The sequence below is a fragment of the Typopeltis vanoorti genome, chromosome 14 (genome assembly GCF_054136105.1).
Source record: "Typopeltis vanoorti isolate ZY-2024b chromosome 14, IOZ_Tvanoo_1.0, whole genome shotgun sequence".
Taxonomy (NCBI): Eukaryota; Metazoa; Arthropoda; class Arachnida; order Uropygi; family Thelyphonidae; genus Typopeltis; species Typopeltis vanoorti.
Genome location: NC_143562.1, coordinates 119,752,937 through 119,765,876, shown reverse-complemented (window position 1 = coordinate 119,765,876; position 12,940 = coordinate 119,752,937). Strand labels below are relative to the sequence as shown.

Below are 12,940 nucleotides of genomic sequence, written 5' to 3'. Positions count from 1 at the left end.
TTCCTGTTTGGTATTGTTTGTCATCCACTTTACACTAAATTGTGTCTGCTTCTTCACCTGTGGAGTACAGCTTACTATTGCTGCTAACAAATATTCTTTCACAATTTCCCAAGCACTAATGATATCCTGGCCTTCCATGGAACTAAAAGGAAAACATGGTGGTGGAGTACTGCTTATGTCCTCTAAGAGTGGAGGCTTTGGAAGGCAGTGACACGAATGGTTTTGAAAGCATATGGTGTGAGGTAGAAGTGGCCAAGACAGGATATTTAGTGGGATGTTGCTATAAACCAGGGAGCACAGAGGGTGGGGACCAGGAGATGTTTAGGCAGTTAAGCTTGGCAAGTGCAAGAAGAATGATTGTTATGGGAGATTTTATGGTGCAGTACAGCACCATGGATATAGTACACAGCCTTATATCTGCACTCCAAAATGCAGCACCTTGCACTTATTGATATTAAAACTACAACCCACTCCTTTGTCCAAGTAAAAAGTCTATTCAAATCTTCCTGGAGGGAATTAACATCAGCAGTTCTACTTTTATTTTATATTCTTTTATATTCTATTTCATCTTCTAATCTTTTACTTCTTAATCATTTATGATATGCTTCTTTTTTCATTTTGATTATTTGTTTGATTATATTGTCCCATATCTTCAGTTTTTTTTTCTTTTTATTGAATTTTTTTGGTCCTTCCTAAGCTTTCATTTGCTGCTGTATTTAGTATCATTTTTATATTAAGCCATTCTATTCCTTCATTTTGTTTTATTTTATCTAAATATTGGTTAATTCTTTGTTCATATAGCTATTGTATAATTGTATCATTTAATAATGTAGTTTTATAAAACAAATGAACGAAAGAAAATGTTTTAAATTTTCTTTCTGTTCTTGTTATTTGTAGCTATATTTAAATGGTAATCTTAATTTTATTTTAACGAAGAAGTGGTCACTACTTATTTCATATCCTCTGTGGACTCAAACATCTAATGAAAACTTTGTCTTTTCATTTAAGATAAAGTAATCTAATATTGATTTCCATCCTCTTGCTGTCCAAGTATGTTTATGTATGTCTTTATGTTTATAGAAAGAATTCATTATTTTAAGATTATTATAAACTACAAAGTCGATAAATTTTTTTACCATGTTCCATCTGAATGATTCAAGTAAGTAAGTTCTGTTTAAAAATATTAATTTGTTGATCAGTGTCATCAGTCATATATAATTTATGAAGTATTTTGGTTCTGCACAGTGAATTATAATGGAAAAATATGCTCATGCTGCTTTCTTTAATTTCTTAAAGCATAAGCATATTTTTCCATTTTCCCAAAATATTGGTAATGTCACTGTTCACTTCATGATATATTTGAAAAAGTATTTGGAATAAACCATATATAAAAAGGGACTGTTTGTTTTTTTATTACTGTACTGTACTGCACCATACTAAAGAAATATATTTCTTTAGTATGGTGCAAAAGTAAAGTACAAAGTTATGGTATTATAGTCAGAGAGAACTGATGTGTTCAAACACTGGTAAGAGAACATATATAATGTGAGATAATTCGACAGATATTTGAAGAAGCATATTATATGGAATGTGAAATTAATAGAGCAACCAAAAAAAAAAAAAAGTTTTTCATGTAGTTTATACCAGAACACCTTCCAAATGAATGTGTACTACAGAAGTTTATAAGATTAATGATATAATTACCAATTCTGACAATTACCATTGTCAGAAGCTTCTTGACAATTATTGAATCTTGCAAAGTAGTACCTATTTAAATTTACCTTTGATATTATATATATCTTTATAAATCCTTGGATATGTATCCATTCCTCTTACATATTAAATATATAAGGAAATCTGATTTATGATTTTAGGAAGTGAATCTGGAACTACACAAGTTTGATGAAATGGACTCTCTGATCCGAGGAATTCAGTACATTGAAGCTAACTGTCAACATGAGTGCTATTATTGGAGTTATCCAATGGATGATGACATGTGCAAAAAATTACCATATGATTTTAGCAATCCTTATCCTTTTTTGGTTGTTAATATAGGCTCTGGAGTTAGCATTCTTGCTGTATATTCCTCAAATAAATACAAACGGGTTACTGGCACAAGGTAAGTAACATTATGTTTTATCCTATTGTACTTAGTTATCTTTTACTCGAGTTGTCAGAGATATTATTTATTATTATTATTATCCAGGCCTCCATGGAGTCAAGACTCATCATGGGAGGTCATTTTTAGGAAATACAAAGTTTATCATACCATTCCTTGAACTCATTGACCGTTCTTCCCGCTCCAACCACTCTCTCAGGCAATGCATTTCAAGGTTCACCATCCTCACGCAAAAGAAACCACTTCTCACCCTCTTGTGCACAGCCTCCTTTTGTAACTTCCAGGGATGGCCCCTTGTCATTGCTCTTTCCCACCGTTCCACCAAGTGAAAGAACTCTCCAATGTCTACCCTGTAACTGCCTCTGAACAGTTTAAAAGTCTCGATCATATCACCTCCTTCTATCCACCAAACTCTGCAGTCCACATTCCCTCAGTCGATCCTCATAACTCATATTGTACAGTCCTGAAACCATCTTTGTTATCCGCCTCTGTACCCTTTCCACAGTCAATTTATCCCTTTCAAATCCTGGGGACCAAATCTGAGAACAATAGTCTGTGGTCTGATCAGGGTCTTATACAACAGAATGATGACTCTTTTATCTCTGCCCCCCCCTATCAAATTGTGAATTAAATGATTCTGTGAAAATATGTAATTTAAAAGTACATGTGTTTTTTTGAATTGCTTCGTCTTTACTATGCTGCCATCTGTTGACCAACTTTTACACGTGACTAAGGAAATGAGATAGATTTCTTTGTGATAGATTTCAGAGTACAAGGACAGATTGAGAGAATGTAAGTTGCAGATCCTTGTGAATAGGAGGAAGAGGGGATATGATTGAGACATAAGCTAGTCAGAGGTTGTTATCAGGTTGACTTGGAAGATATTTTTCATAGAATGGGAGAGGGGGAGTAGAACAAGAGGCCATCACTGGAAACTGTATAAGGAGGGTTTGAGGAGTAGGTTCTTTGTGGAGAATGGTTGGTGAGTGGAATGCATTGCCTGATTGTGTTTGTGAATGTAGACCCATTGAATCAGTTTAAAGCACAGTTGGATGAGCACTGTTTGCAATAGTGTGTGCCTCCCACGATGAGTCCGACTTCATGGAAGTCAGATGTTAATAATAATAATTTCCAATTACTCTTCAAATCTTAATATATATATATATATATATATATACACACTGATACATCAGAGTAACATTATGACTTTAACTGTTTTGTTTTGAAGGCTGGGATTTTCTGTTTTGCAAAAAAAACACACACACCCCCCACTCTTTTGCATATGACCAGGTTTCTTCGAATTGCCCATGAAGGCCTGGAAAATTCTTCTAATCCTCATGCAATTTACATCCTGAGCTTTTCAGCCAAACTCATCCTTTGAGTGTCATTTCTACAGTGGTCTTGATCTGGCTCAATGTGGAATGAACAACATTAGCCATAAAATCCAGTGGGATAATAACATTTTCCTGCATGGTTTTAATTATAGATTTGAACAATTATTCAAAGGCATGTTACATTGGCTTAACTAGCTGATAATGATTACCTTTCTATTTGAAAAATATATAGAACTAATCCTCAATTGTATTAAATTAAATACTTTTTTAAATGTGTGTGTATTATTATTATTATCAAGCCTCTGTAGCTCAGTCAAGTATGGTTGGAAGCACTTTGGTTGGAAAGAGATGGGTTTGATTCCCGTCCATGATATGAGGAATCTTTATCTGGTCTCTTTTGATAAAGATGAGTTAACTAGTCTCATATGGAGGTGAAGGGTTTTTTCTCCCAGTAACTCGGTAGCTGTGTGTGTTCAGTCCCATAACACACAGCTACAGTTATGAATATATTTACGGCAAGGAAGGCAACGGGAAACCACCTTGCCTCATAATCATCTCCCTGGTATAGTAGTATATGCTGCCCACTAGCCATAAGGCTGAAGGGAAAATATAATTATTATTATAGTAACCTTCATGCAGTCAGTAGACTCACTGTGAGAGACCCACTAAACTAGCAACATGCCTATCATATTGAACCTCAAAATCATTTACACTCCCTGCATTCATAATGCACTCCAGCAATGCATTCTACTCACCAGTAACTCTATCTGAAAAAAATCTACTCCTCTCACACTTAAACGCATCTTTATACAACTTCCAGGGATGGCCTCTCATTCTTCCATCTTACTGTCAAACCCGTTTAAATGCAATCCAGCAACTTTCTAACTTCCCTCATCATTTTAACTTGTTCTAACTCCCCTTCAAATTCACTCCATATGTTCACAAACTGACTATCCTTTCTTCTCATTCAGTATCATTGCTTCTCAGTTCACTATTATCATATCTGGTCATCAAACTAACCACTTTCTCAATGGTACTATTGTCTTCTGTCTCCTGCAACAACTTCAAATTCCTTTCTACATTCTGTCTCACTATTCCAGTCATTCACGTCCACCACTACCACCAGTTCGGATGCCTTTTCCTTCCTATTTGGTCAGATATATTCTTTTCAGTGTATCGCTTGGAAAACATGTTTTATGTATCTTATTATTATTACTACACCTTTAATTTATTGAATCTCCATATAAAGACACCTTATCATCCTTGGATACTTCCTTCTTCCTATTAACCTTCTTCTCTTTAACATCAGTTAATCTCTTTCTTAGATATTCGTTTTCCTCCTCCATGTGTTTAACTTCACTCTTTAACTCTTGCCTGAGCCCTTCCACTTCATGACTAGGATCCTTATACATGTATTAAAGTATTAGAATCCTCAAGACCTTCCATGACCATTGACCTGAACTCAGATCTCCTAGATATATCCCAGTGGGAAAGGACAACCTCGTAAACTTAAATGCCACAAAACTCAGTCCTGTCTGATCTCTTACAAGAAAGAACTTGCATCCTTCCCCCTTATCTTCAGTAATATTGATATATCCAAACACGATCAGATTTCTCTACTTGGACTAACTTGCACCTTTGATTGTTGCTGGAATAACCACATTTCAACTATAGTTTCTGCAGCCGTCAAAAAACTTCATGTACTTTTTTGCACAAGACACTACTTCACACCTTTGCAGCTGCTAACCCTACACAAAGTCCAAATCTGACCAACCATGGAATATTGCTCCTGTATTTGGGTGGTGGACCAAAATTATCTCTAAGATTGATCAATTCTATCGAGAAGAGGGCAATCAGGCTAATTAATGATCCCTCTCATACAGGAGTTTAGTTTCTGCCTTATGCCTCTTCTACAGATACTTTCATGAACAGTGCTCTGCTGAATTGGCCTCTATCATTTTACAGGCCATCTTGAAATTCATCAAACCACCTTCACTGCCTCCTCTTTCATCCCATCTACTTCAGTCCTTTGGAACAGTTTCCCCCACTCTGTCTTCTAGAAAAAAGATCACCCTGCAGCTGTACAAGCAAAAGATGAAGAGATTTCTCCTTTCTTCTATTCCTGTTGTCCACACATGACAACAATGTACTATAGATTTTGTGGCCTTTCATGTGTGGATAAGATATTTAAAAAAAAAAAACACGAAGGCCTTTGACTTTATATCAGTTGTGTCAGTACATCCTATAATTATTATTATTAAGAGAGATCTCCAGGGAGTCAGAGACTCATCGAGGGAGAACACATACTACACACACCAGCTATCATACTTATTCTTGAATTCATTCATACTGCTTGCACTCACAACATCCAATGGCAATCCATTCCAATCACGTGCCACCCTCTCAGAGAAAAATCTAGCCCTCGCACCCTTCTTGGCGGCCTTCATTCTCAGCTTCCAAGGGTGTCCTCTAGTCCTTTCCCCACCCTCCATCAATTGAAACCCTGTATGACCCTTTCAGAAATTTGTAAGTCTCAATCATATCACCCCTCTTTCTCCTGTTTGCTAGTGTCTGCAGTCTACAAATTCTCAGTCTGTCTTCATAATCAGTATTCCACAATCCTGATATCATTTTCAACACTCTCCTTTGTACTCTCTCCAATATATCAGCATCACAATGGAAACCAGGAGACTAGACCTGTGCACAATAGTCCAAGTGAGGTCTTATCAAGGCCTTGTAAAGAGGCAAAATAACATCCTTATCTTTACATGTGAACGTTCGTTTCAGCATTGCACTTATCTTTTGAGTTGTATTTGCAATCTTTGCCACATGGCCCCTAAACTTCAATTTCCTATCTATTAACACTCCAAGATCCCTAGCCTCATCAGTTTCTTCTAGCCTAATCCCACCAATATAATACAGCATTGGATATCTAATCATGCCAAAGTGAATGACTTTACATTTACTGACATTGAACTGACACTCATTTTCCCACACCCACAGTTCCAGCCTATTCAAATCATTCTGCAATGACTGCATATCAGCAGCATTCCTGATTACCCTACCTATCTTTGCATCATCAGTAAATAACTGTATGTCACTAGTCAGATCCTTCCCAATATCATTAATGTACAGATTGAATAGCACTGGACCAAGCTGATCCTTGTGTTCCACCACTTATTATTATTATTATTTTTTATTAATTTCCTCAAGGAAAGAATGTTTATATCCTTCTGCGTAAGCCCAAGCTGTTTTAAGTCTTTATAACTATCTGCACTCTATATGCCATGTAAAGAGATGGTGACACTGGTAAACCTTGGAACTATAATACCTCAGCCTCACACACACTTGCGTTTCTTCATCTAGTGAAAAGGTAACACTGAGCTCAATGTTGCGTTCACCAGGTTGATCTTGGTTATTCTTATAATAGTTTACATTATTAGATATATGAAGAGCCAAAGGCTTCAATTCGGCAACATAAGACTGTTTAAGTTAAGGGATATTACGTTACAGTTAATGTAACCAGTTGAAAGTTATTGAAACTGGTCTGGGTAGTGACCTTCTCTCATAATGTAGAACAGTAATACAAGCTAAGTTCACATGGTAAATATCAAGAATAGTGATCGGAGCTTGCTCCACCTTAGACATGAGTTGCTTCAGCTTGCACTACCTTAAGGGTCAGTTGCTGCAGTATCCAGGTATTTGCTTACGCTTGGAATCGCCGAACTTTATATAGTTTCTACTATATTCGGCATGAAACTCTTTGAGTTTCTTATTCGGCTAAGAAACGATGTGGGATGTAATATTAATATCCCTTAACTTAAACAAGTCATATGTCGCCGAATTGAAGCCTTTGGCTCTTCATATATCTAATAATTTATTAGGACACCTCTATTTATTAGGCAATACTCATAGAAGGGTTGTAAGTTCTGTTCGCTACAAACTTGATATTTACTAGGTCTACCTACTCACTGTGAGACCTCAATAAAGGTTGAAATTAACTAGGTCTACCTACTCACTGATGAGACCTCAATAAAGGTTGAAACCGGTCTGGGTAGTGGCCTTCTCTCATAACGTTGAACAGTAATACAGCTCCTAGGAGCTAAGTTCACATTATGGGTAAATATCAAGAATAGTGATCGGAGCTTGCTCCACCTTAGACATGAGTTGCCTCAGCTTGCACTACCTTAAGGGTCAGTTGCTGCAGTATCCAGGTATTTGCTTACACTTGGAATCGCTGAACTTTATATAGGTTCTACTATATTCGGCATGAAACTCTGAGTTTCTTATTTGGCTAAGAAACGATATGGGGTTTACATTATTATTATGGCTATAGGACATCCTGTTCCCACCACCTGGGCATCAACTACCCAAACATCACCATCTTTTTTCATCACTAAGTCTGGCTTACACAAACCCACAGAGGTCCTATAATATGGTTCCACTGCGGTCTCCCAACCTTTGTTCTTAATGCAGTTGTTCAGAATGGAGACCACGGCATCATCCCTCCGCACACAGACCCCATGGGTGCGGAAGCAACACTGGGCTATATGAGACAATGTCTCATTGTAGTGGCAGCCAGCCCTACCCTACAGTTTGTTATGTTGGAGGTTTAATGGGTTTTTTTTTTTTTTTTTAATTTTTTACAACACTCAAAAAGAATTAAAATAGAATTTAATACTTCCTATATTTTGTCCTAGTCACTAGGATATCTACGGGGATTACAAAAACAATTAATGTAACATGCACTCAAAAACTTGCAATACTAAGCCCAACAACATGGGTGACACTAAAGTCCTATCTAGGTGGAGCGCCCTCTAAGGGCGGTCGTAGGTGGCCTGGAATGTAAGGTGGGACCTCTGGTGATGAGTGTTTCCCAAATCTTCGGAAGCTTAATGCAACCATATTTATTTCGATTTGGTTGGTTTCTGAGAGCTGTTGCTGCTTCTAAGAAAAGTCTCTCTTTCTTGAATTTGCTGTGGTGGAACATGGTTGTTTTCTTCCATGATACTCTGCGGGTGGTGTCCAACACATGGTCAGCCAAGCCTGAATGGCCATAGTTGTGTTTAACGATGTACGACTTGTGTTCCTCCAGGCGGATGGATGCTGATCTGCCTATCTGTCCAAAGTACGCAAGCTTACGGGAACAGGGTACTTTGTAAACTCCAGGCAGAGAGAGAGGAGGGAGCCGATCTTTCGTAGACCGGATAAGGGTAGCAAGTTTGCGGTAGGGCTTATATGCTGTGTGTAGGTTATACTTTTTTAGTATCTTGGCTATTTTTTCTGAAGAGCCACGGATGTAGGGTATGGTGATGGCATTTTTAAAATTTTGTTGACGAGAGGGACGGGGAATGGGGGAGGAATTGATTATTTTTTTGATACTGTGTTCGCTGTAGCCATTGGGAGAGGAAAGTTCTGTGTATGTGGTTAAGCTCAGTAGTGAGGGCGCTGGAACAAAGATTGTGGGCTCTCTTGCCATATTGTTGCAAAGGGTGGTGGTGGGAGAGTTTGTGAATGTATCTGCCTGTGTGTGTGTGGGTTTTCTGTATACAGTGAAGGCAAGTGTATCATTAGGCAGGCGTGTGACTAAGGTGTCTAGGAAGGGTAAGCAATTGTTCTTTTCCTTTTCCATAGTAAACTGGATTCTTGGATGTAGGCTATTGAGATGACTGAGGAAGGAGTCTAACGTGTCTGGGCCATGAGGCCAAATAGAGAACACATCATCTACATATCTTAGCCAGATAGACGGTTTGAGTGGGGCTGAGTCTAAGGCTCGTTTTTCGAAATCTTCCATATAGAAATTGGCAAGGGGGGCTGAGAGGGGGGAAACCATGGCGGTTCCCTCTATCTGCTTGTAGATTTTGTTCTTCCAAGAGAAATACCCAGAGTTGATGGCAAAGGAAAAGAGATCTAAGATGTCAGAGGGAAAAACGTTTTCTAAGAGAGATAAAGTGTCAGTTAAGGGAATATTGGTAAACAATGAGGAGATATCAAAGCTTACTAATATGTCTGTATTATTCAAGGTTAAATTTTCTGTGAGGGCTTTAAAGTGGGTCGAGTTTTTTATATAACCGCCCTCACTACTGAGCTTAACCACATACACAGAACTTTCCTCTCCAATGGCTACAGCGAACACAGTATCAAAAAAATAATCAATTCCTCCCCCATTCCCCGTCCCTCTCATCAACAAGATTTTAAAAATGCCATCACCATACCCTACATCCGTGGCACTTCGGAAAAAATAGCCAAGATACTTTTTTAGTATCTTGGCTATTTTTTCCGAAGTGTCACAGGCCTACACACAGCATATAAGCCCTACTGCAAACTTGCTACCCTTATCCGGTCTACGAAAGATCAGCTCCCTTCTCTCTCTCTGCCTGGAGTTTACAAAGTATCCTGTTCCTGTAAGCTTGCGTACTTTGGACAGACAGGCAGATCAGCATCCATCCGCCTGGAGGAACACAAGTCGTACATCGTTAAACACAACTATGGCCATTCAGGCTTGGCTGACCATGTGTTGGACACCACCCACAGAGTATCATGGAAGAATACCACCATGCTCCACCACAGCAAATTCAAGAAAGAGAGGCTTTTCTTAGAAGCAGCAGCAGCTCTCAGAAACCAACCAAATCTAAATAAATACGGTTGCATTAAGCTTCCGAAGATTTGGGAAACACTCATCACCAGAGGTCCCACCTTACATTCCAGGCCACCTACGACCGCCCTTAGAGGGTGCTCCACCTAGATAGGACTTTAGTGTCACCCACGTGGTTGGGCTTAGTATTGTAAGTTTTTGTGTGCATGTTACATTAATTGTTTTTGTAATCCCCGTAGATGTCCTAGTGACTAGGACGAAATATAGGAAGTATTAAATTCTATTTTAATTCTTTTTGAGTGTTGTAAAAAATCCATTAAACCTCCAACATAATGTCCTCACAGCACTTAAGCCTCTACACAAGAATCCTACAGTTTGAGTCGTCACTACCCCATTGAGCTGTGCGGGCTCGAGTTGGTAGGGCATTGATTCTCGTCCTGATAAGGTCAATATACTCTAACTTAAACCTTGCAGACTCAGATCCCTCGTATACTACTTTTTGATATCTGTCAGTCAGCCATCCTCTTATCCGTGCTAATATTAACCCAAACCCAATTCTCCAATTTATGCAGCAGTCTGCCATGCTGTATTCTGTCAAAAGCCTTAGCAAAATCCAAAAGTATCATGGTGTATCCATTCCCCTTGTCTAGTTCAATGGTAACATTGTTATAGAATGTGAGCAAGTTGCTAAAACATGACCTTCCCTTAGTAAACCCATGTTGTTCATTGCAAAATAGATATTCACTGAATGCAGGCCCTAAGCAATTTTTCCAAAATCTTCACCACCACCACTCCTGAGATACTAATTGGCCGATAGTTGGATACATCGGTCTTTGCAGCACCCTTGTGCAATGGAATTACCATACATTCCTGCAGAATATTCCCTGTTCTGAGACTCATATTAAACATCCTGGTCAAAGGAATGGCCAGTTCAGCTGAACACTCTTTTAGCACATTGTGCTAATATTCCATCAGTCCCTATTGCTGAATTCTTATTCAGTTTGTGCAACAGCTCTAATACCTCAGCCTCACACACCTGCGTTTCTTCATCTAGTGAAGAGATAACACTGAGCTCAATGTTGCGTTCACCAGGTTGACAGCTTTTAACGCAATGGGCACTCGTTAATTGAACAACCTCTTCTGCATCTGTAACCCTCACGCCATCTGGATTTAGAAGAGTTATTCTTTCATATTCATTCTTTCTTTTACTTGCAGCATATCGATAGAATTCTTGTGGGTTGTCTTTAGCACACAAAGCCAGTTTCTTTTCATAATCCGACTTTGCTTTCTGTACAACAGTTGTGACTATTCTAGCCTGCTGCTTATAACTTTCATAATGGATGTCATCCTTATGCAAACGGTATTCCTTCCACATTGTCCTTTTCTTACGAATCCCTTTCTTAATAAGATTACAGATCCATTTGACTCCTACTCTATTTATTCTTTGAACTCTCGGAACACATTCTGATATCGCATCATTTAAGTATTGTTTAAATGCTTCCCATGCACTACCGATATTCTTTCCATCACAAACGATCCCCTTCCACTGAACTCAATATACTCCTCAGTTGGTCATAATTTCCTGCTTTGTAGTTCAGCATGTAACCTTTTCTGAATGGAACAGTCATAAACTTAGTCACTTCCCAAGTGAGTACTGCATGATCACTGTCACCAACTGGAGGCAGAATAGTTACGACTTTAGCTGAAATGCCCTCGACACTATAATCAAACCTAACACTCTTTGACCTTGAGTTCCTTCTGTCACATGCTGCTTGAGGAAGTTGTCCTGCAACAGCTCAATAAATGCATTTTCATTCTTTTCATGAGATTCTACTGTTATTACCCAATCAGTATTTGAATAATTACAGTCTCCCATTATGATTATTCTTTTCGTGCTCACCTTTTCTATTTGGTGATTTTCTTCATCACCAGCAACTGATCCACCACACTATATAATTTGTCTTGTTAGATTCCACCTCAAACCAGATGGCTTCAAACTCGCTGCCACACGAAATATTGTTAGTAGTATTACTACATTCATAGGTCTCAACTCTAACTGGATTTAAGTCATCCAATATCATTAGAAGCATGTCCCCTCCTCTCCTATCCATTCTATCCTTCCTAAAAATACTGTACCCATGACACTCGATACCAGTTAGTAGGTCTGATTCTGATAGCCAGGTCTCACTAATTTCTACAATCTGAGGTCGCAACATATTGACTAAGGCAACAAACTCTACCCGTTTGTTTCTGATACTCCTAGCATTCGTGTACAGACATGATAATCTACCTGTTTGTTCTTTTGTATTGTCTTGTCTGTAGTCTGCATGAAACAGATGGACAACTTGCAGATTTCTGTTCTTCTCTAATGCCTTACACATGTAGACATCTTTGCACACATATCATGGGTCCGAACCCGACGAACAGAAACCCGAAATCGTTCTTACCTCGTCAACATTTCCATGACAAAACCCATTCCCATCATTAACACAGTTATATACCATTGTTGCTCTTACACTCAGGGCCAGCGGAAGCGGGCATGTGGTGCATGTGGGCCGCTACGATGGGGGCGGCGCCGCCAGGGAATGGTTCATAAGTTAATTTTTAAGAAACAAAATATTCTTAGAATGATCAATATTAAAATAAATAAGGCCAGATACGCCGAATAAAAATTTAAAAAAAAAAGTATATTGCCGCCTCTTTGATCAGCCAGCTGTTTATAATTTTGCAGCTAGAGCATGCTAAATGCTTGCCTGCAGAATGCTGTGTCTACTGCAATCTATCTAAAGTGAAACGGTGAATGGTATTCATGCATGGAAACGAATTTTCGTACAAAACATTTGTTGCTAGTTAACCAGTCATATGGTACACATCTCAGTAGGCTACTGACAG

General features: G+C 38.5%; 1 protein-coding gene across 1 annotated transcript in view; it reads left to right on the top strand.

The window, feature by feature from the left end:
• The window catches only part of LOC150099861 (pantothenate kinase 3-like), a 192,492-nt gene that overhangs the window by 97,983 nt on the left and 81,569 nt on the right, over nt 1–12,940 (top strand). Inside the window, exon 5 of the mRNA XM_090403411.1 lies at nt 1,875–2,119. Within this exon, the coding sequence (XP_090259537.1) occupies nt 1,875–2,119 (245 nt within the window). The remainder of the gene's footprint in view (nt 1–1,874; nt 2,120–12,940) is intronic.